Source organism: Ursus maritimus, unplaced genomic scaffold (genome assembly GCF_017311325.1).
Source record: "Ursus maritimus isolate PB19 unplaced genomic scaffold, ASM1731132v1 scaffold_24, whole genome shotgun sequence".
NCBI classification, from domain to species: domain Eukaryota; kingdom Metazoa; phylum Chordata; class Mammalia; order Carnivora; family Ursidae; genus Ursus; species Ursus maritimus.
Window position 1 is genome coordinate 36,012,272 of NW_024424897.1, and position 24,535 is coordinate 36,036,806.

General features: G+C 51.9%; 1 protein-coding gene across 2 annotated transcripts in view; it reads right to left on the reverse strand.

Moving 5' to 3' along the window:
• HNF1B (HNF1 homeobox B) overlaps positions 1–24,535 on the reverse strand; it is a 53,636-nt gene that overhangs the window by 24,041 nt on the left and 5,060 nt on the right. For both annotated transcript variants that reach the window (XM_040640968.1, XM_040640967.1), the window contains exons 3-4: positions 19,632–19,896; positions 17,634–17,869 (exon numbers count right to left, since the gene is read on the reverse strand). In XM_040640968.1, coding sequence (XP_040496902.1) covers positions 17,634–17,869; positions 19,632–19,896 — 501 coding nt within the window. The remainder of the gene's footprint in view (positions 1–17,633; positions 17,870–19,631; positions 19,897–24,535) is intronic.

Genomic DNA, 24,535 nt, shown 5'->3' on the forward strand with positions numbered 1-24,535 from the left:
ATCTGATGGAGGTAATGCTTCCTTCAGGGCTATTCTGGGATAGGAGAAACTAGCTATAAATCTCCTAGCACAATGCTAAATAAATGGTAACTATGGGTGGGGAGGGAGCTGGTATGGAGAGGGACCCCAAGGTATCTGCCCTAAGACTCTAGAATTCTAGACAACGTAGGGCAGATTCTAAGTACCGAATGAAGGACCTGTCCATGGACAAGGGCCCCCAAAGGATCCTACCCTGCAGAAGCCCTGACACTTTGCTCTGGAAGCAACTTGGGAAGCAGGCCTGGCCCCTGCCCCTCTCATTCTTTCCTTTTGGAAGGACTGGACTTCACCCTGTTTTCTCCTGCTTTCTCTGACTCCCTGGCCAGCTATTTACCTCCCCAAGATGCTCTGCTCCTGAGAGAGTGGTGATAACGCTGGGAGTCAGGTGTGTGTTCACCTCCCAGCCTGTCCCCATCATCGATTCAGCCTCAAGTCAAACAGACTCTGGTTTTAGCCTATTTAATTTGGCCGAAGAAGAGGGCCAGTCCTCTGATGATCAAATATGGGTCACGGGGAGGCTTCTCCCCTACCGCAGGCTACATAATTATTTATTTAAAAATAATTAACCAAGGATATCCGCAGGAAACAAAAGCCTTCTTTAGGAAGGAGCCTGCAGAAGAGTGTCAAGAGCCATTTGTTAAAACCCAGGCAGTGTAGCCCAAGGCGGCTGTGGTTTTTAAGCCTTGTTTTCTCCCCCAGCAGAACCTCCTTCTAGTAGAAATGTAAGGGTGGAGCCGTTCTGTTAAAAGACCGGTGGGTCCAGACCTCTGGCAAAGGGAGAGCATCGGGCTGGGAGTTAGGGGATCCCTGTTTGATCTCAGCTCTGCCTTCAGCGTATTGGGTGAACTCCAGCTTCCTCCTCTCTGAGCCAGAGGACTGCCCGCTGTGGGAGGGAGCTATTCTCACTGCTGAGTGGGGTGGGAGCGAGGCAGGGGGCTGCTCACCAGCTCCGGATTCACCTGTAACCTTTCCCACCGGTGCCCCTCTCACCAGGAGTTTGGCAAACCCTCTGGGCCCCGAGAAGGCGGCTGCAACCGGGCACCGCCTTAAAGGAGGTGTGGAGGTGGAAGGTGTATCACAAGATATCTGCTGGCGATCCACCAGGAGTAGGTGTTCTTGTTAGAGGAAGGAGAGGCCGGGTCCTTGTGGATTTCACAAACCCAGAAGAGCGCTTCAAAGGAGAAGGAAAGTGGAGGCGGCTCTGGAGCCAGGCAACCCGGGGGTAAATCCTGGCTCTACCACACATCAGCTGTGTGACCTTGGGGAAGTGACTTAACCTCCCCGGGCTTCAGTTTCTTTGCTGTTAACAGTCTCTGCCCCTTAGGTCATTGGGAAGAAGATGAATGACTTAAGGGACGGGAAAGTCCCCAGAACATGCTTGGCACATAATAGTGGCTCAAGATACCTCAGGTCCTTCTACTTTGGGACTGTCTTTGTCTAAAAGACATTTTCAGGAAGGCTGAATTCACAAAACTTTACTGAGCCCCTATCACGTGCCAGGTACTGTGCTAGGGAGGTGGAATGGCTTCTTCCCTTCCTCCTTCACCCTTGCAAGCTCTGAACGTGAATATAGCACAGAGGCTCTGGTTTAATACTGATCGACCAACGATGGTGGGTTAACAGGCCCAGAGGTCCCCAGAGGAGATATGACAATGCCAGAAGGTGGCTCTGTACCCTGCACTCACTTCCTGGCTCAAGGCACTCATTGGCCATGTCCCCACTGCTGGTCCTAGAAACCACAGCATGTGTGTCCAGCAACAAAAGTCATTCCAGCAAGAATCTAGAGACATCCCTGAGATCCTGGTGAGGAGCTGACCTGCTTCACCTGTTCCTAGGCCTCAGTATCATGGCCTAAGCATGGCTCTTTCTGAATTCCTGACAGCATGTGGGACAGAGACAACTCATCCGGTTTCTATGCAATATGACTGATCAGAGGTATCAAAACACGAACAGAGCTCATGGTTCCAGAAACCAGCATCTCCACGCTCTGCTTCCTGCACCAACACCCTCCTCCAGGGCACTCTTCACACCGCTGCAGCTTGGGATTTCTTTCTAAAACAAACTCGCACCATATCACTGCCGTGTGTGGAAACCTAGGACAGCCCCTCACTGCCTTCTGGAAAAGCGCCAACAGCAAAGACTAGCAGAATCGGGTTTTGGTGACTCCAGCCCCTTAGCTGCGTCATCTCGCACAGCATCCCATACAGCCGTGTCAGAGCACCTGCTGTCCGCCATGCCGGCCCACCCAGCTCCTGCCTCTGTGCCTCTGCTGCTTCTGTTCCTTCTGCCGGGAAAGCTCTTCCCTTCTTCTCCATGTCGCATCTTTTTAAGAGGGCTAAATGTCACCTCCTCTGTGAAGCTCTCCTTGATTCACCCTGGTAGTTATCTGCTTTGCCCTTTGCATTTTACATGCAGCTGAGCCCCTCAGAGCAGGAGCCGGTCCCCCGGCACCGTGGTGTTCCTACGGTAGGAACCCTCTTTCCCTCTTAAAGGAAGGGATGGCTTCTTATGCATCGTTGCATCCTCAGAGCCTAACAGAGGGCCTGGGATGGTGAATATTTACTGGAAGAAGGAATGAGCGGAGGCTGCTTTGAGCATGCATGTTCTAGAACAAGCGAGCATCCCTTCTGCCGGAAGGAGAAAAGGCAGTCAGTCCCGCGGCAAAGCTGGTATTAGAAGTGCGGATCTGTTCCAATTCTATCGGTACACTATGGAATAATCTGAGCGTAACATGCATGTCACATCTGAGGAATTGTGCCCAGCTGAGCAGAGCCACATGGGAAAACGCTAGGCACGTTCATGTGCGTGCCTGCGCGCACACGCACCCACATACCCTTCAAGCATCTACCAGCTTCCCGCAGTTTCCTGCACGTGCGATAGGCCACATCCAACCACATCTGGAGTTAGAACATTCCCTCCGATTTCTGACGCCCGTCCGCCCTCCACTTCGCACAAACTCACAAGCTGCGGCCCTTCTGACGCCTGCTTCCTTAGGCAAACCTCAGGACTGTTTCAAGGTAAAATGCCATATTTATTGTTGCACTGATGCCTTTCCTAAGCAGTTAACAGGGGTAAAACTCTGCTCATCTTTTTATTAGATTCTTATCTTTTTAAAGGGTGTCACTGAAGAAGTTTTGAGTAGCGTGTCCTTAACCCCATTTTTCCCCCCATAAACCCCGTGGTTTTTATTGCATGACTTTACAGAGCATGGTGGTTTTTATGATGTAAATGTCGGGTTCTATAGAACTGACCGTGCACCTGTGTTCAAAGACAGACACAAGCGCCTTGCCGGAGGACCCGGACAGGACCCGTTCAGGGTGTAATTAACCACAATTCCAGAAATCAACAAGGCATCAGTCTAGACACTTGAAACAAATTCTCTCTGTCTCTCTGCCTTGATTCTGGGCCAGTCAACTTTGGGGTCTTGGCATTTTTAGCTACAAGATGGGCATATGGATCCTCCTTCCTCAGAAGCTAGAATGATGAATGAATAAAATAAGGTGAGAGAAGCACTGGGTTTTCCTGGGAGAGAAAAGGCTGGGCAAACAGGAGAGCAATGTCAGCCAGGAAAACATGACCAGAATCGCTCTTTTATAGAAAGCAGGGGGAAGAGGGAGGTGGGGCCTCCTGGGCAACGTGAGGCTCGACTTGCCCCCACGTGGCCTTTGGGGCTGAAGCCAGGGGGCCCGTTTTACTGGGGTCTGGGAGCTGCACCCAGAATCTGGTGGGATGCCTTTCACCCTTGACATTTCAAAGCCAATCTCCCATCCCTGATAATGCAGGAATGTTCCTCGGGCTGATGGACCTCTGCCAGCGAGAACGAGCGTCCCAGCCACCAACAGAGTAAACATTACTCAACTGGCCAGAGCTCTGTCACACACATTCTTCCCGTGTGTTCCTAACCTCATGCAGAGCACAGCCCAACCCTGTTGGGTCTAGAAACTGGGAATTTAAGCCCAGGCAAGAGGGAGCGTGTGAAGGAGAAAAGGAAACAACCCTGTCCATCAATTATGGCTAGACAGAGCTGTCTTTCCAATGACGCCAAAACACAGGGTCGGGGAGGGAGCCAGGAGGAATTAGGCCAGTCCTGATGGGCCCAGTAACGCATCCTCAAAAATCCACTACCCCTTTGCCCACAGAGGAGTCATGTTCTTGAGGAAAGAGGCAGAGACACAAATGATTCTGTCTAGGGAACTTCTGAGACGCTCATCTGGGATAAAAGAATGTGCACCGGGGGCGCCTGGGTGGCACAGCGGTTAAGCGTCTGCCTTCGGCTCAGGGCGTGATCCCGGCGTTATGGGATCAAGCCCCACATCAGGCTCCTCCGCTAGGAGCCTGCTTCTTCCTCTCCCACTCCCCCTGCTTGTGTTCCCTCTCTCGCTGGCTGTCTCTATCTCTGTCAAATAAATAAATAAAATCTTAAAAAAAAAAAAAAAAAAAAGAATGTGCACCGTTCCCTGGGCTTATAACTGGGAACCCCAGAAACGAAAGCTTTCCACGGACGGGACAGCCCTGCTGCCTCAGTATCCTCAGAAGCGACACGCGACTCCTGCCAGTTCTTATTCCTATTTCCTCTTCTGTGGGGATCAAGATTAATGTTTGCAGAGAGTTTAGGAGATTAAAAATCTGAAAGCCTGAGAGGAAAAAGCTGATGTAAGATGAAAGCAGTTTAAACACTAGGCTGGTTTCAATTCCACCTGGCTTTCTACCCGAGGTGGCTCAGCGAGGAGGCCGGATCGTAAGAGGAGAAACACAGACAGGCCTGCGGGGACGGTAAACACTCTTGAACTCAAGGAGTAAAAGTGGAGTGATACTTCAGGGAAGCCCACAAACTGGTTTTCTTATAAAAATCAAAGCAAAGGGAGCCAAGAAAAGAAAAGGAAAAAAAAAAAAAAGGCGTCTTCCATCAAAAGCATCTTGGCTGAGAACAGACGCTAATGAGCACAGCGCGCCTGAGAAAATCACACATGCGGGGAGGTAGAAGGGTAACAGAAACTCTGCCTGTCCTCCCCACGAGGCCCGCTCCGGCCACCCCGCCGGGTCCTTACCACAGAGCCAGTCTCTGCGGGCAAACATCAGACGATTCGCAATGAGCACTCGAGCCTGGAGGCCATGGCCACATGTGAAAAGAGGCCAGGCCAGCACTTGAGAGCTCGAGAAGTCCTCCCCTCTGGGAGTGTTCTACGCACGCTGCTCTCCGTGTCACAGATGCCCATTTGACAGAACGGAAAACTGAGGTTCGAAGAGGAAGAGGTTATTTTCACTACCTCTTGCTAAGGGTCTCCCCCAGCAAAGCAGTGGTATTCCGAAGCTGACCCTTCTTCCTCTTTCCCATAAGCCCCGAATCGATTCCAGGTATGCTGAGCCTCCATTGTGACCCACCAACGGATTGAAATGATTTTGTTTACTTGTTGCTTGGCTGTCTCTCTCGCTGGAACGTAAGCCCAATGAGGGCAGGACCTTGCCTGCTCTCTCCACTGTGTCCTTAGCACCTCGCACAGGGCCCAGCCCATTTATTTTTATTTTCATTTATTTATTTAAAGATTTCATTTTTATCTGAGAGAAAGCGAGAGAGCACAAGCCAGAGGAGCAGCAGAGGGAGAGGGAGAAGCAGACTCCGTGCTGAGCACGGAGCCCAACGCGGGGCTCGATCCTGAGACTCGTGGATCATGACCGAAGCTGAAGGCAAACGCTTAACCGACTGAGCCACCCCGGCGCCCCGAGCCTAGCCCATGTAGGCACTCAGTAAATACTGGTGGAATGAGCAGCTGATGAAGGAATGACCCACACTTCGACTCTGGCCAGGCTCCACACTGTTTGCCTGCTGAGCTGAGCGGTGGAGAAGGGGCCGTGGGACACATTTCTCCTCTAGATCTCCTGGTTTTGCTGAGGTTAGCGGGAGCCATGCCTCTTAAAGAAGGGACAAGGGGGAGTGAGAGAGGAGAAAGAGAGAGTAAAATACCATCGAGGTGGAAATTGCGCTGACAGGTTGGGGCAACTCGGCATTTGAAGGCCGGAGGGGGGTGCACGGCGGAGGAAGTACTACGTAGGAAGCAGCAGAGATGGCGGGCAGTGCTTCACCTAGTGTAAAAAAGGGCCAGTGGGGCGCCTGCGGGGAGCCTACCCATTCCCCACTTCTTGAGGCCTAAGCATAACACCGTTACCTACGGTGCTTGAAGGGGGATGGGAACGGGTGCTTCCATGAGCACAGGCTGACCATTTCTAAAAGTTTGGGGCTGTGGGTGGGAACCCCAAATTTAGACTCACTGTGTTACAACCCAGCTTGGGGCCTCATCGGGTTGACTTTGAGGAAGGATCAATTAATGGGAATTTACTGTGGCAACATGAGTCACTTAAATGCCTTTTTCTCCAAAGGAAGTTGGAGTAAAACTAAGCAGGGTTAATGGTGGACATCGTTAGGCCTAAAGGCCGTGAGGACAGACAGAGCCCAGCCGCAGTCTGGCTCCTGGGGTCTCTTTTCTCAGAGGCAGCCTTTGCGGAGAGGGGTAATGTGGCTGCAACAAAGGCCCCTGGGCTTGGCTGGTGAGGGGAATGATGATGCCTCTAGTGGGTCTGGGCAACAGGGGAAGGCTATAAAGCCATCAGCAGACTGAGCCACTGGGTGTCCACACAAAAGTAAGGTCCTAAAAACAGACATCTGTATTGTGACTGAAGGGCTCATAAAATTGCCTCAGAAAGGAGAGGTTTTCCTCCGCGACCTATTCATAAGCAGGGCCCTGCTGGGAAGTGACACCCAGGGAGAAGATCCTTTGAGGCCTAGCAAGTGTCAGAGCTGCCTCGTCAGGGGCATTTGCCTGGCCAGACCCCAGCCTCTTCATCACCACCGCCAGGGCAGCTCTGGCAGTGGCATCATCACCATGGCCTCATCGCGACAGATAGCTATTGGTCACCAGCTCATGGACGCCGGTCCCAGGCAGCACCCGGGGTTGGGCACTGAGGCTCCGAAGGCTGGATGGTTACTGGCTTCCACTGAACAGGAGCACCAGCAAAGCACTCAGGGAGCACTCCCCAAGGACGATGGCGGCTTAGAGCCGTCTCACCAAATGACTCTGATCTGCAAAATGTCCAGTCCCTTTTCTAGACCTCAGTTCGCTCAACAGAAACTCAGAATAAAGGGCACCTGGGTGGCTCAGTCGTTACGCATCTGCCTTTGGCCCAGGTCATGATCCCCCGGGGGTCCTGGGATCAAGTCCCGCATGGGGCTCCCTGCTCAGTGGGAAGCCTGCTTCTCCCTCTCCCACTCCCCCTGCTTGTGTTCCCTCTCTTGCTGCGGCTCTCTCTGTCAAATAAACAAAATCTTAAAAAAAAAAAAAAAAAGAAACTCAGAATAAACTTAGCTCTTTTCTTGACCAAGGGATGCTGGTAAGAGATTATAAGAATTAATCTAGTAGAACATTAAGCTAACTAATAGAACTAAATCAAAGGAGTAGACTAAACTAAGCCAGTAAACTAAACTAGTAGAAACTAAACCAGTAGAACATTAAGGGAGAATGAATAATAATACGCTCTTTGAAAACTTCCAGGTGGCATTTAACGTAGCAGGGTGTGTGTGTGTGTGTGTGGTGTGTGGTGTGTGGTGTGTGTGTGTGTGTGGTGTGTGTGTGTGTGTGTGGTGTGTGGTGCGTGGTGTGTGTGTGTGTGTGGTGTGTGTGTGTGTGTGTGTGTGTGGTGTGTGTGTGGTGTGGTGTGTGTGTGTGTGTGGTGTGTGTGTGGTGTGGTGTGGTGTGTGTGTGTGGTGTGTGTGTGTGGTGTGTGTGTGTGTGGTGTGTGGTGTGTGTGTGGTGTGTGTGTGTGTGGTGTGTGGTGTGGTGTGTGTGTGTGTGGTGTGTGGTGTGTGGTGTGTGTGTGTGTGTGTGTGTAGCTTGGTTAAGCAGCATCAATGCGGGCAGAGCTGCATGACACTGTTCCTAGAAAAGGGAACACATGCTTTAAATAATAACATACACTATGTTATGTACAATCAAACAAATTCCATGCTCGGTTTAAAACTGAGTAACAGATTACAAAGCAGGGGGTTTATGCCATCAGCTTTCCAGACGAGAAGCCCTCTCTAATCTCATCGGCGCAAGATACATGGAACATCTGCCGTATGCCAAGCACCAGCCGTGGACCGGAGACCCAGCGGTGAAGAAAGCCCACTCGGGCTCAGACGTTGGCAGGGCCCGGAATTCTACCATTCGGAATACATGAACGGTTCTACAGACTTCTGGAACGATTTTCTTCGCAGAGAGAACAGACTTACTTGGTTTGTTCCTTTTTCTTTGACACGTAGGGATGCAAACCCTGTACTTCACCTGGCGGGAGGATTCTCAAGAAGGAGTTGGCGGCTCATTCTGTTTCCATTCCTAAACTTGAATGTTTCCATTCGCAAAACATCTTGAGATAAATTAAGCAGCTATTTTGTGCCTGCCATGCAAATTGATGTGACACAGATGGGAGATGTTATTTAGAGGTTTCCCACCCTCACTGTGCAAAAACTCACGGCTTTATCGCCAACCCAGTCCAACAGGTGCTGACCAGGAAGAGGCTCCGTGAGCGTACAGGCTGCCACTCAAAGGCCCTGAAAGTGTTAACCTCAGACAATGATAGGTGTCTCATTTACACCCATTATAAATCTGTTTATTGTGACTGGCCCCACCCAATCTGCTGGTGCTGTAAAGCTCTAATGGTCCCTAATAAAGCTGGAAGGATTGAAACAGCACACAGTTCCTGAAATGGGGAAGGAGCGAGGGAGACAGACAGATGATGAGCTTAACAATAAGACATCGCAATGGCCAACCTCCCTCTGCTACTTGAAGCAGCAGAGTGCTGGGCCCCAAGACTCGATAGGACACCCAATCTCCAAATAATACCTGTCAGAGCTGAGAGGTCCAACACCCTCATTTGCCAGAATCCCTGAGAAGTTAAGTGATCAGCCCAAGGTCACCCCTGCTCATTCACGGCTCTGGTTTCCTGAATCCGAGCCCAGGGCCCTGCCCTCCGCTGCCTCACCTCTTCCTAGTTCAGCAAAGGGCCAACAGGACAATCATCAAGCCCTCCAGGACCCTCCTGTTCCCTCTAGCCTAGCGACATCCAGCCCTGACCACACCTCCACATCTCTCTGGGAGTTTGTTGAAACTTCCCGTGCCTGAACCCCTACGCCAGATTTTGATTCTAAAAGGCGTTGGTAGGGGAGACGTGGCTGTTTTTAATGAGCTGCCCAGATGCCTTTTACGTGGCCTTGGGAAGGAGATGGAGAAGCCCAGGTCTTGCCAATACTGGGATTTCATGGTTTCCGATGCCTCAAATGAGAAGCAGGGCTCCTGCAAAGGGAAGCTTGCAGGGTGAAACTGCAAACCACACCCCTGTCAAAGACCCAGGGAAACCCAAAGCTCTTTCTCTCTCCCAAGGCGCCGAGGGCTCCTGAGCCAACGCCTCAAGACCTTCCCCAGCAGGCACTGTGCTTGGAGGGAGGCCGAGGACCGTGCTTAAGCCCCTCAACAGCCCTCAGGAGATAGATATCATGATCCCTAGTTGAAAAAGAAAGATCCCTAGATGAAGAAACTGAGGTTGAAAGAGACTAAGTAACTAGGGATGTACTGTATGGTGACTACCATAATATAATAAAAAATTATTATAAAAAAATAAAAATTAAAAAAATTAAAAATTAAAAATAAAAAAAGAGAGACTAAGTAACCACCAGATGGTGAAAGAACCATAGATCAAGCCCAAGCCTCTCTGGGGGTCCTACCCCCTTGCAACCCAGAGTAGCTAACATGAGCGCCTGCTAGTCCAGCGTGCCTGACATACATTCTCTCATTTAGTCCTTGTAGCATCTGTGTGAATTGGTGACCCCATTTTACAAACTGAGAAACCGGGACTTAGTGATCCCAGAGATCCACCCTTCTGAGTGTGGTCCGGGCAAGAGGCTGCCTGGAGCCAGCCCGCTTGCCTCAGGGGCTGCAGACTTCCCTCTGGACAGTCATGAAACACTGAAGATACCTGCGCTGGGTTCCTCCAACCTGGGAAGCACGTGAGTATATGGGTCCTAAGAAATCTGGTTCTCGACTTCCTGAAGGCATTAGAGACTGAGCTTCACTGGCTGTCGCCTCCGTGGCTACACTCACACAGCGGTGCGTTTGTCCTGCTGCTGCAGCCAGAGCAGAGGGCAACGGGAAGGGTCTGCGGCAGATGCAGGCTCATAGGTGGAGGGAAGCAGCGTCCTCCCAGCCTCTGCGGTTTCCCGCATTCACCGCAGGGGTGTGCCCACCCTCCCCTTTCTGCTGCTCTCTTCACCTGAAGTTTGGGGGAGCTTCCCTCCTCTAAAAACAAAGGCCATTAAGCTTCTCAGATTGGGCTTCCACCAAGAAAGTACCACACCCCCTCTAATTGGCAGGTTCCCGGGGCTAATTACTCACAAGCAGGGTGCTCACGCCTCCTTAAATTAAAGGAGAAAAATGCCCTCCAGGAAATTCAGGGTCATCTTATGAATCTGACCTCCTGCTACATGGTCAAGAGCCTCCACCCCTCCCCACAATCCTTGGCACTTCGTCGCTTTCTCTCCGTTTAGTGCATTTGCACTACATGCCTATAGTACTGGGTATGGCACTGGAAACGCGCTATGCATGTCACGGAGCAGTCCTCCTTGGAAGAATGAGAAACTGCCTTACACTCAGTATGCTACAAGAGGCCAACCTTAGCCAGCCGCAAACACCAAGATGAGTATCTAGTTGGAAACACTCAAATTCTCTACGAGTCAGGGGGCGCCTGGATGGCTCAGTCAGTTAAGCGTCTGCCTCCAGCTCAGGTCATGATCCTGGGGTCCTGGGATCGAGCTCCGCATCAGGCTCCTTGCTCAGCGGGGAGTCTGCTTCTCCCTCTCCCTGCAGCTCCCCCTGCTTGTGCTCTGTGTCAAATAAATAGATATTAAAAAAAAAAATTCTCTAAGAGTTTGGAGTGGAAAAAAACTCCAAGAAGAATGGCGGGAAAGGGGGGGGGAACCCCAAAATAAGGCTCTGCAAGGAATGGTATTAGCTACCATTTATGAGCACCTGCTATATTTAGTGTGCTTGACATACCATCTCATTTAATCCTTGTAGCATCTGCATGAGTTGGTGTCCCCGTTTTACAAACTGAGAAACTGAGGCTTAGTGATCCCAGAGATTTGCCGAGGGTCACACAGCTAATAAGTGGCCAAGCTGAAGCTGGAATTCGGGTCTGCCGGCACAGCCTATGATTTTGTTGCTATGCCACTGGATTTATGAAAGCATTTCCCCAGATTATCTTCAGTGTGTATTACACGTCTGGGTTATTGATGCTATGGTGCAGCCTGGACACTGGGACCTCTAGAAGCTCCCTAGCTGATTCTAAAGTGTGGCAAGGTTTGGGAACCACTATCCTAGGGTGGGGGTCGGCAAAGTAGCCTGTTTGTGTGGGACCCATTAGCTCAGCTTGGTTTTTACATTTTTAAACGGTTGGGGGGAAAATATTTTGTGATGTTTGAAAATTATAGGAAATTTGAATTTCAGTCCCATAAATAAGGTTTTACTGGAAGACAGCCACATTCGCTCATTTACATTCGGTCCGTGGCTGCTTTTATTCTGCAAAGGCAGAGTCGAGGAGTGGTGAAAGAAGACTATATGGCCTGAAAAGCCTAAAATATTTACTACCCAGCTCTTTACATAAGTTGTTTGCCAACCCCTATATCACAGTTCCAGGACCGCTCCGGTGATAACCACAACTGAATGCTGCATTTGACCTTATTTTGGGGCCATGTTTCATTCATCTCTACATACCTATATACCTATCTATATACATATATACCTATATATCTATCTATATACCTATATACCTATATATCTATATCTATCTTCCCCATTTGTGCTTATACTTCTCCTTGAAAAGTGGCAAAATGCCAGATGTTGGGCCTTCCCATCAAGAAGTTCGCTTCAAAGACCCTTGTATGGATTTTGGCTGCTCTCTGCACCTACAGTGCCNNNNACCCCCCCCCCCCCCCCGCCAAGTTCCTGTTCGTTCCCATCAAACCTTCAACAAACAGGGGTGCCTGAGCGACTCAGTTAAGTGTCTGCATGACCTCAGGGTCCTGGGATCGATCCCCGTGGAAGACTGCTTCTCTCCCTCTGCCCCTCGCTGCTGCTCCTGTGTGGGCGCTCTCTCTCCCTCTCTCTCAAATAAATAAAATCTTTAAAAAAAGAAAAAAAAAGAACACTTCAACAAACAGATTCCAAGGGCACTTCTCCAGGAACCTGCTGGCCAGGGTTCTGTCCTTGCAGACAGCTTCCTTCCTCCTCCGAGCTGATTGGAGACAACAAGGAGTCCTTGAATCATCTAAGGGTCCTTCAGGGGGATTAGGCATGGCCAACCGGGCTGCCTACAGCGATAGCTCTCCAGTATCTCCCGGCCCCTTTGTGCGGAGCCTCTGAGCCCCACCAGCCCAGCAGCCAGGTTTCTTTGTATGCAGACCGGGGTTGGTCCACTATCAGGAGGAGGTTGCCCGCAGAATCCTCCGAAGGCTGGGCCTCTTAATCTCATTAATATCCTGATTGTCTTCCTCAATCTAGTGGCAGCCGATGGGGTGGTACCGCAAGATAAAACGACCTTCAAATTTAGCAGATAAAATGGCCGTCAGATAAAGTCCTTCTGAAGGAGAACAGGGGAGCCGGTCCACCGCCGAACGCCAAGTCAGTGCCTAAGTGTTTCCTCAAACGCCAGCTGTTTCAAGGCAGGATTTGTTTCTTTTCTGAACTGGAATAATCTGCTACTGAGGGACAATAGGGCTTGTTTACCATGGGGACCTCGCTGTGGAGATGAATATTTTTACAGCCGCCCCCATAAAGCCCCGGCCCTCGTCTGCTGCCCGGAGGGGCGGGGCTCCAGAGGTGCTGGGTCCGCGCCGTCTCCCGAGCCCCATTAAGTCGTTAAGGCATTTAGTGCCCCAGACAGTGCCGACTGCAAGGCCAGTTCAAATCCCTGCCCAGATGGGGCTGGGGTCATGAAAGGGGGGGTGTGGGTTTCTTCCCGGGGTAGGGTGCAGAATGTTCCTTGGTCAGGGGCAACAGTTGGTGCGGGGGAAGCAAACTAGCCAGACTGGGAGACCACCCCCATCCTCGGCCACGCTCTCCTGAAGGCTTTTTGTCATTCAGAGGGGAGCCATAAGACTGGGAGAAGAAAGGACTGTGTGTGTGTGTGTGTGTGTGTGTGTGTGTGTGTGTGTGTGTTTCCATGCCTGCAAAGTTCTTAGCATAAAGCAGAGATACTCAGCATGTGATAGTTCAAAACCTGTCTGCCACTTAATAACTACATGAACTTGGGCAAATTATCTACATTCTAAACCTCTCCCCTTCCCTGATTGTACGGGACAGAAGGTTTCTACCCTTACAAGGTTGCTGTGAGGCTTAAATAAGATGATGCATGTAGGTGCTCAGCCGAGGGCCTGGGACCCCGGAAATACTTAACACGAAACGTTATGGTTATTCACATGTAGCCATAACCCCTCCATTGGGCACTTTGGAGATTTCCTCGGGTCCTACTGATTTCAGCATCAGGGGAAACAGCAGCAACCACACAGATATCCTGGCCCAGAGTTCAGTCTGCCTAAGACCCAGGCTAAGATTCTTGTGGGTGACTTGGGAGGACATGTGAAAGGGGCCAAGGGGACATGGGCGGCAGGATTCTCTGGGTTTTGAGCTCTGATCTGACCATTGGGGCAATCAAGTCCACGGGGCTCAGAGAGGGGGCAGTGAGAGTTTGAAGGGAGGCAGGAGGAAGCAGCCACAGAAATAAAGGCCCCCACTTCAAGAGGCTGTCAGTCAGGGCATCCAAAGATTCTTCTGGAAGGGCTCCCTCTCACCTCTGTGCCTCACTTTCTTTCCAGGAGGATGAGCCTCAATCTCCTTCTCGAGAGATGATACAAGAGTGAGGGCATGACGCGTGTGGCAAACGAAGGCCGATGAGGACCGTCTGCCCCTCCCTGGCTGTCGCAAGCTGGCCTGGTGAGTTTGCTGCAGACCGGAGCAAAGGGTACAGGGAGCACCTCAGCTCACGCAGCTGGATCCCAGGGCTTGGGCCAAGGCTAGCCCCGCTTCCATCCCACGCCAACTTCCTCCTCCTCCTCTCCTCCTCCCTGAGGCAATCAATACAAGCACCTGTCTCCAACCAGTCCCTTTCCTCGCCAAAGCCCTGCTCTCTGACCTTTTGGGGGCCTTTCTCTTGATTCCGCTCCAGAATGGAGGTAGGGGCCATCACTCCGGGCCTGCTCAATGGCCTCAGAATGGGCTGTCACGGGGCCTATAACCAGGGACAGCTCCTGCTGGCGAGAGCTGGAATGGGGGGTGCAGATAAAGGCTTCCAGGCCGAAGATAAATGGCTGCCTGCAGCCTGCTACGGTAACTTCAGGCCCCCAAGAAGAGCAAACAAAGGGGGCCCCTGTGACTCTCACTGGAAAGATGAAGGCCCATCAGCGGCAGCCAGGCTGGTTCAAAGCCTCAACTTAATTGTCAATTAAGCATGCATAAGGGAGACCAAGCCATGACAACCCTGGCCGCATGCTGGCGTGTGATTGTAAAGCCGGGAGGGGCAGCGCCGAAAACAGCTGATCCTGCTGACAGTGTGTTTGCAGGGCACCTTGTAACCAATCAGCTGCTGACAGAGGCAAAGTGCTCCTCCTGCCACTCCTATTGTGCGGGACATTCCAGCACCCGGGTCACACTGTGGTCACTGTGGGCAAGTGGGCCGCAACACACCGAGACTGGCTGGGAGACCAGAGGCTCGTTGGAGATGGGATGCTCTCCTCTCCAGGAAGAAGGTTCAAGGGAAAGATGTGTCTCTAAGGTGCCTCCGGGCCTCCTGGCTCAGAGGCTGGCGTGCGGAGGGGAGGGAGCGCGGGGTAGGGGGACTGGGGCCTTGTGTCCGTCCCCCTCCCCCAGCTTAGCCTTAGAGGGTACTAGTGCTGCTACTGACTCCGGGTCTTGGTTTCTCCTTAGCCCCCGCTGAGCTCTTTTTGTATTCTGCATCCAGGTACATTTTGGGCTTGGCTAGAGACCATGCCTGGGTCTTGGGGCCCATGACAGGAAGCGCACTGCGAGGCTCTGCAGACTGCACGTAGCCCACCCTGAGTGCCGGGCTCCAGCCTGCTGTCCGCCTAACCTGGGGGGCATTGCCTAGGAGCCCCAGCACAGCTCACATGCCACCCTGGCAGCCTGAGAGGGGGCCACGGTCACCCCTCCCAGCATTCTGCACCCCAGGCCCCAGCCCGGTCCCAGGGCCGGGGTGCATGTCACCGCCTCTTAGGGATAATGCCCCGGGGTGAATGTTAGAAGGAAATGGACTGCAGCTGCCCGCCTTTCTTTCCGCTGCTGCTGCTCGCAGGAACGAGAGCAATAACGATAGTCGTCAGCGTTTATTGGGAAAGATGGTGTTTACACATTCTCTCATTTAATCTTTACGTGGGCCCGATGAGGTAGGTCCTCTTTCTTTGTTCTACAGACGGGAAAGTCAGACTCAGAGAAGTGATGTGACTGGGTCATGCCGCAGCTGTGGGCATCACCCTGGCTGGCTAGGCACAGGACTCAAACCCGAGTCTGGAGAATACCCTTTCTGGGCGTGTACAGGGACTCTCGCAATGAGCCCCAAGGGAAAATTCAGGCGGAGGTGAAGGCAGCTACTGAACATATACAGTGCTGCATAATTATTGCTCCATGAATAGGAGTTTCTCCCTAGAAGGACACATGAAGCCCGGAAGATAGCCTTGGGCCCTAGATGGTTCTGGGCACTCCATGCCAGCTCCTGGGGGCAGGGGCGCACGCGCACCTACGTAGCACAGAGTGGGAGTCAGCGGGCCTGAGTTCTAGGCGCATCTGCCCCTCGCTCTGTTAGCTCTGGCAAGTTACTTCCGTTCTTGGGCCTCCTCCTTTGAAGCTCCTCCCAGTTCTGGCATTCCATAATTTTTTAAAAGGCTGAGATCTGGGGGGAGGGGGGGCTAGAGAACCCACTCCAAGGGGGCCATGCCTTCGGGGACGCCTATCAGAGAGCTCTCAGGCTGGATTTGGCACCCACCCTGTTCTGTTTCCAGCACCTGCCCAGCCGCTCCGGCCCCGCTCCGTGTCTCCTGTCAGGATACAGAAGGCCTACGCCAACGACCCCGTGGTGACCTCACCACAACCCCAGCTTGTCAGAAAGCTGCCCGGCCTTTGTTCGGCTTGCAGGCTCCCTGACTTTGGTGTGGAGATCACAGGTCCCAGCACAATAGCCATTGTCTTCTCAATAATGCCCCTTGCCCCAACCACGCCCCCCACCGCTCCAGCTCCAGCTCCGTGCATCACCGCGGGCGGGCGGCAAGTGCCCCAGTCGTGCTCCGTGCTGGCCACATGCCGTTTGCCTCTGCCCTCTGAACCCTGCTTTGAATTTCCGTTAAGGGACGGAGTAACTCTGCCATCAGGCTAGCAGTGCTCTTCGGGGGGGCTTCTCTGCCTCTCAAGAATAACCCGAACTTTCTCCCCATGTGGCTGAGCCCTTCCCTTCTGCGGGAGTGGGATCCAGAGAAGGCCCCAGCCCTGGACCAGGCTTTCGTGCTGGGCAGTTTCAGGCGCCCAGAGACCCTGGAATTAGTTGTGCTGTGGGAGCACAGTGCGGAACAAATGCTTGGAGACTGCCCAGCCCGGGCCCCCCAACCCTAAGTCCAGCCCCAGACCCCAGGCTGCTCCCAGCAGAAGAGCAAGCGGCAGGCAAGCAGGCAACAGGCTTCAGGACCAAGCCTGAGTTGCGAAGGGGGCCTGGCTCTCCTTTTGCAAGCCCTTCCCCGGAGCAGGGGGCCGACCGTGCCACCCTCTTTCTACGCGGGCACCAAGCCAGCCTCTTTAGTAAGCACACCCATTCTGGGCAGCCAGCTTTCCTGGAAGGACTGAGCCCCAGGGGGAGAAGTGCTCACCCTCAGCATACAGGGGTGCTTTCCCACAATGATGTGGGCTTCCATCCTGACAAGCCCTCACCCCACAGCAGAGCCACCTAATGCAGGCCGGGGCCCTACAGTAGCACATAGTAGGTACTCAACCAGTTTTGGCCAACTCAACGCCGCCAAGATTTTAAGTGACTGATTCCGCGCTTACTCTGGCAGATCACCAAAGCCAAACAAGCAGGGACTGACTTCCAACAGAGCGGCCCTTCTGCACAGGCCCCCGGGCTCCTCCTGCTATGGCTGGACGGAGCCCTGGGGTGGGATGCGGACGGGGCGGAGGTGACCCCTCTGCCTGCAGTCTGGACCTGGCGTGCCAATAAGGCAGCCTCTCCGTGTCATCTGACAGTCGCGCTGCATTGCTGAGTCAGCAGCCACACAGGGAGAAGAAAGGGGACCCAGGGAAGGCTGGGGAGGGGGGCTCCCTGGAGGCTGAGGAAGGACTCAGAGGAAACCTGACCACAGCCACACACTGTTTTCACAAGAACATCCTGGCCGTGGGAGGAAGCCAGCCCTAGCACCATCCCACCATGTCCTCCTCCGAAAAATCTTGAGCCAGATGAGACCGGTGGGGAGAAGCAGGACGGCGGGGTTGCCGAGGCAGTGGGGCCTGGGTTAGGCTTACCTGACAGCTTATTTGGGGGAGAAGCGCTGGGCTGGTGGTGGGGAGAGCCGTGGGAGAGAAGGGGGTTCAGGCTGTGCGTCTGGTTGGAGCTGTAGGCATCCATGGCCAGCTTCTGCCGGAACGCCTCCTCCTTCCTGCGGTTCGCAAACCAGTTGTAGACACGGACCTCAGTGACCAGGTTGGAGCCCAGGCCGTGGGCTTTGGAGGGGGAGACGCCTCGCTGCAAACATTCTGCCCTGAGGATGGACCGGGGGGAAGACGGTGAGCGAGCGCAGCCAGGGGAGGCTTGCTGGTCCTTGGCCCCAGACACACAATCTCAGTGGTCTCGCTTAGGGGCGTGAAGAGGCCAAGGATAGAGTTAGGGCCTGGGGAAAAGCCTGGCCTGAGAAATGTCCAGCCCATGTAGTTCTCTGATCACATGGCTGGAGTGGGGCCCAACACGGGGGCCGCACAAGCTCTGTGGCCTGGGAACTGAGAGGCTTAGGCCTCCAGTGTGGCTTCCAACACAAAGAGAGCAGCCAAGGGGCAGGTAATGCAGGGAGAAGGTCCAGACTAGACCTCTTGACATCTTACGTTGCTATTCTTCCCAACCTCCAAAAGGTAAGGACCTTTACTAGCCCTGTCTGAACCCTTTCAAAGGGACTTCTGGTCGACTGGGCTTTGGATAGACCCAGAAGGGTGCCAGGGAAACCATATTCCTTATTTGTGCCACAGGAATCCTCTTCAAAGGGCAGGCTGGGTGAGGTGAGAGGACGACACGCAGAGGTGGCTGGTCTCTAGCTTCATCGCTGCTGGTGAAACCCCAGGGGCCAGGTGTGAGAGGGACTCTCAGACACCACTGGGTGCTGGGGGGCTTCTCATTAGCAGGGGGACACAGTATAGCCTGGGGACTCTGTGTCATGTCCCTTCCTGGCTTCACCTGCCTTTCCATATTTTATTTTATTTTATTTTATTTTATTTTATTTTATTTTATTTTATTTTATTTTATTTTATTTTATTTTATTTTATTTTATTTCATTTTATATTTTATTTTACTTTGTATTTTATTTTATTTTTTATTACTTTTTTATTTTTTTTAGAGCAGGAGAGAGAAAGAGAGCATGTGTGCAAGCCCTCGCACAAGCAAGGGGTGCGGGGGAGAGGGAGAGGGACAGAGAGAACCTCAAGCATGGTCCATGCCCAGTGAAGAGCCTGACATAGGGCTCGATCTCATGACCCTAAGATTATGACCTGAGCCAAAATCAAGAGTCAGACGCTTAACCGACTGAGCCACCCACACACCCTGCCTTTTTAAGACCAGACTTTTTAGAAAGTCAAAGTCAATATTGGAGTCAGGGAGGATGGCAGGAATGAAAAAAAAGAAAAAAAAAAAAAGGATATCCCAAGGATTTCTAATAGTTTTCTTTAAAATTACATGTGGTTGTTAAGATACAGAAAGAACTCTAATCAGCGCAGGCAGAGCGGATTGGACAGATCTGACCAGTTTTTTTCTGCCAAGTTTCCTCTTGGACCAATGGTTGTACAACAGCTGGTCAAAGCCAGAGCCAGTCTCCGGCTCAGGGACAGTGTTCCCTGGTCCGCACGGAGGCCAAACACATGACTCTCCTTCCCCTGGAGCCATATCTTAGGTCGGCATCCTCCAAAGTATCTTCCCTGCAGTAACAGTTCGTGGTGTAAGTATCCCCCAGAAAAAAAGATTTCGTGCCTCACAATCAACTCGACAAAGCTAAGTAAGTTTCTCAACCCTGACTCGGCCTTCTCAGAGTCTTTAATACGTTAATATACATCCGGACTCTCCAGCAGGAAGCATGCACGGGAGGTTTCTCAAACTTATTTGTCAATAACTGGACATCAGGGTTCCGTGGAACACACTTTGGGAAACCCTGCTGTAGCCACACTTAGCTGGAAAACCAGTACTTCAATATCCCAGCACAGAAGGGATGGATCTCAGGTCCATGTGCTCGCCCGCCTGCTCGAGTGAGCTTCTGGTGGTGTTACCTGTTGCACTCCTCCACTAAGGCCTCCCTCTCTTCCTTGCTGGGGTTCTTTTGCCGGTCGTAGGCCTGGTACAAGATTTGCTGGGACGCGGGCCCCCATTTGAACCGGTTGCGACGCATCTTCTTGTTGGCGGGCTCAGAGCAGGCGTCATCGGACTGCCCAGGCCCCTGGCTCTGTTGACTGAACTCTGGAAAGAGAAACAGCAGCTGATCCTGACTGCTTTTGTCTGTCATATTTCCAGAACTCTGGACTGTCTGGTTGAATTCTGAAAAGAGAAAGGAGTAGATTTGATAGGGTCTGTAGCCTTCACTTGGCAGACAGACAGACAGACAGACAGACAGACAAAAACACCTTCATTCCTCTCCCCTAGGCTCTGCTAGCCGCCGTTATTATGTGTGGGGCAGTGGGGTCCAGAGGGGAAGCCCACAACAGGCCCCTCACTGCCCCTCTCAGTTCGCTCCACCAAAGCCACCCCTTTCCTTTCTTGGAAGGAGCTCACATGTGGCCCAGCCACTGTTTTAGTGGCAATGTGTGTTCGTTGGCTCACGGGCCCTCAGACATGAAGCAACCCTCTGAGTCCTGAACTCTTGTATTCTGGTGTCCAAGGGGAGGAGCTCAACCAAGTCTCAGGTCTGGAGGTAAAGGGCTCAAAGGTCCACTACGCACTTAGACAAACTATTCAGAGACTAAAAACAGCTCTCCCCATCTGCCCTCTCTTCATGTATGCTAGGCATCTCCATTATGACGTTATGCTCTTAGAAAAACCCAAGACCCAAAACCTGTTCACTATTACTTTGAAATAAATATAACTGGAGTTTTAGAATAGAAAGAGAAGAAGCTCTCTGGTTTCAGATCATTTCAAAGGCAATGGTGTGTGTTTCCAGGGGTCCCTTTAAGAGGGAAACAGCCCAAGAGGGAAAGGTCTTACGGATCTGCCTACACTTTTGAAAGATGGCGAAGGCGGAAGACCGCGAACACACGACCTTTCTAGCGATGGCACTGAATGAGGTGGGCAAAGATAAATGTGGATGAAGTGATGTCCCCGTCCTTTCAATTCCCAGGATCCGGGTACACAGCGACCCTCGATACATTTTTTTATTGAACGAATGAATGAAAGGTGGCCACTCACCCAGTGGGGACACCCTAGCCTATACGGTTTAAATGAGATTTGCTATTTACTTGTGGGAGATGAGAACTTTGTTGTTGTCTTCCTTAGACCTACACGAAGCAGGGTTCGGAGTCATTAGTTCCATTTTACAGATGAATAAGCATAGAGGCAACCACCCTGCTGAGCAAGGACATGTGACAGATCCACTTCCTAACTCCCGGTCCCCAGGTTCTGGACCTTGATGTTTTTCTTTCTTGGTTTCTGGAGTCACTCCTGCAGGTCTCAGAGGCCACTCGACCCCAAATTCTCCAAGGTTCAAAGTTGGGCCACTATTTAATGCTTGAATCCCCTCTATGATACCCTACCACGAGGTCTTCCAGTCTATACCTCTCCGGCGACGGGGAACTTACTACCTGTCTAAGGCTCCATTTCCGTTTTGGTCCATCCTCAGGAACAGTGGGCTTCTAACCAGCCTGGACCCAAGACTCAGCCACAGGTGGTGCTGGGCTTCCTTTGAACCGGTTGCTGATTGGCCAAATTATAGGCAGTAACTGACCGTGTCGCTGGGGCATTTGATTTGGGCCCTACCCACTTTGGAGGATTCTCAGGCCACTTACAGCCCTTTGTTCACTGATTCCCAACAATAGCTTCAGATACCTCGAGAGAGTCTCTGCCAAATCTCCTGGCAGGAAGCCACTGCTTCAGTTTTGGACACTGGAGGGCCCCAGCCAAGTCACCTAGCTCCCCCCTCTCTTGGCCTGCCCCCCTGTGGAAGGGGATCGGTGGAAAACCTAAGGGGGCACTCAAGCATCTTTCAGAACATCTACCTCTCGTCGGGATGAAGATGGGGACCCAAATTCCCAGGGAGGCCGTGTTTTTCAAAGTGCTTTCACACCTCTTATGTTATTTGGTCTCCAGGGCCACCTGAGGGACAGGAAGAGGGGGAGAAAGAAGTTCCCTGCTCCGAGGTCTGTCTTAATGTCTCCTCTCTTCCCCGCGGCATCACCAGGTAGAGGCAAAGCCAGTATAGATAATCCCAAGGACCCAGGATCCACATGAGGCTCTTCACGTGCTACGAACCGATGTCATGACAATGAGCGAGTGCTGAGCCACCTGTGTGGTGGGGTGCCCTACAAGGTCCATCTAATTCTCACAACCTCTCCACCAAGAAGGATTGTCTTCGCCATCTTGTAGCTGAAGAAACGGAGGTTTGGACTGGTTACACGACTCGCCCAAGGTCGCACGGATGTGGGGCACGGGCCGGGATGCGAGTCCAGCCTACAGACACTGAGGCTCCTTGTCAACAGCCTTCGCATCACCTCTTGCTAAAAACCAAACCCAAGCAATACATCCACAAAACCTTCAAGTCTGACCTGGGTGCAGGTAACAGAACTGACTCCAGGTGTGTCTGTGGTAGGTGTGAGGCCCACGCACAGCTGCTCGGAGCTTGGGGCTGCCTCTGTCTGCCCTCTGGGGAGGCAGCCCCGCACGACTGTCAGAACCCAGCACGCACCAGGATCCGCCAGGCTGCCTCGACTGCAGGTGCCCGGAACCATCCGGGTTCTGCCCACCTCAGGACCCTAGCCTCTCAAGTTCTGAAGAACTAGACTTCGGCCCGTCCTCCAGCCACCACCACCTTTCCCTCACTTCCTTCTAGATCAATGCAGGGAAGAGGGGAGACAGAAAATGTTTGCTGCCCATAAAAATTAACTTGGAGAAGCTGGTTTCAGCAGCCTCTTTATAGGCTCAGGAGCCAGCTTGGACAAGCAGATTCTCTACATGTAGATGGGTCCATGAATATTATCACTGATATTATCATTTTTAGCTTTTCAAGAAAATTTATGTCCTCTTTTTAAATGCTCCCCCCTCTTTCTTCTTCCACACATTCCATCTTACTTGCTAATTTTTGTCCCATGCTTGTGTGTCTTGTATTCATCCTTCAAGAATTGGTTCCAATGCCACCTCCTCCAGGAAGCCCTCTGTGATGTCTCCAGGCAGTCTAGCAATTCCTCTGCTGCCCCTTGTGTACGCCTTTTAACAGCGCTTATAAAGCAGCTGTTACGATTTGCTCAAACATGTCATCTCCCCCATTAGGTGGTAAGTCCCTGGAGAAAAAGGCCTGTGAATCTCACAGCCCAGGACAGCGTCACCCAGAACACCTAACAGATGTTCAAATGATAAGTACAGAATGAAAGAATGTATCTTAAGGTTTAGGTCTTGCGTGGCTTTAAAACAGTAATAATTTAAAAAATCCCCTGCAAGGGACGGTCATATGTTTTTTTGTAAACCGCCTCTTCTCGAGCACCTTGAGAAACTTTCTGGGATGTGTGTCTTTTTCATAGCTTCTAGCTGGCCTTTCCTGTACCCCTGTGCTTTCTGGGAGAACGTCCACTGAACACAGGGAGGCAGCTCCAACTGGAGATGCCACGTGAAGCTTGGATTGGAGTGAGGGTAGGCCCAAGGGTTCTCTGGCCTTTGGACACTGTGGCTCCTGAGAGAATGTTCTCAGACTTTCCAGGAATGACAGAGAGTTGCTTCATGTCAAAAACACAAATTCTTCAAGACCTAGCCGCCATGGGTGGTGAACCAACCCGGAGCTGAAAGGGGGTCTCTTCTCCTACGCAGCAAAGAGCTCCGGCCTCGCTCTTCTGACCTACCCTTTAACGCTTCCAACAAACAGCCGCCGTAAGGGACGGAGGTCTAAGACCTTTCGCTCCACCATGAAGGCCTTTCCGGCCCACGGACACAGAGACAATAAATACGGAAACAATCCCTTCAGAGCAATGTAGGGCAGAAAACAAGAACGATTTTTTAAAAGTGGCCATCCAGTGAGAGGGGGAAAAAAATCCAACCCAGAAAGTGATAGGAATTAGTATCTTGACAAAGACAGAGGAGCCCACGGCCCAGAGGAGAGTGTACAGAAGTGAAATTCATACAAAAATTTCCTGGGCAAAGGGCCAGATCGAAATAATTAACAGATAATGTAAAAGTCTACTTTCCTAAGAATAAAAATAGTCCGCCATTCAAATGCAGTTCAAACGTCCCTATGCTTCAAGACAAAAATCTCTTGGTATTACTGAGGGGCAGAAATCCTGGGACAGAAAGGAAATCTGGGGATGGAAGTGGGCATGACAATTATTGATTGGTCAGCGTCCCAAACGCAGACACTGTGGCTGTGTCCTGCTGTAGCCAGAGTGGCGTCTTCATCAGACAGGTCATCGGCTGAAGTCTCAAAACTGCTGCTATATTGAGTAATCACCTTCAGTTGCTTCGGGATGCAAGTGCACCCCCCTCCCAGAAACTGGGTCAAGTTCAGAATAGATCTATATACACAGTATCTTCTACTTGGTACACCCTCCCCAGAGGGGAGGAAAAGAACAGTAATAGTCATCAATAGGTATTGATTGCTACAGAATGCCTTCCTCGGGAACCCCAGTCTGTGGCCATACCAAGGGGAGCTGCCTGGCTTACTTTGGGGACAATATTCCACTGCTACCTACTTGGTTTCAAAGAGAAGGATGCTGGAAGCAGGGACCAGAAAATTCAAGGTACACGGCACACTAACAGACTTGTCAAGGCGGCTGGCTGGGTAGTAGGGGACCGTGGGAGAGGAACATGATGGAAGTCAACCCACTGTACGGTCACTATGAAAACCAAATCCACCTGCCAGCTTCCTTCTAATCTGCCAAGCGCTACGCAGGCCTTCTTGATGAAAAAAGAAACTGAGGCATCCCACAGGGGTCAGAGTTAGGGCAAAGGTCACTCCGGGTTGAGGTCGAGGGGGCGGTTCGGACAC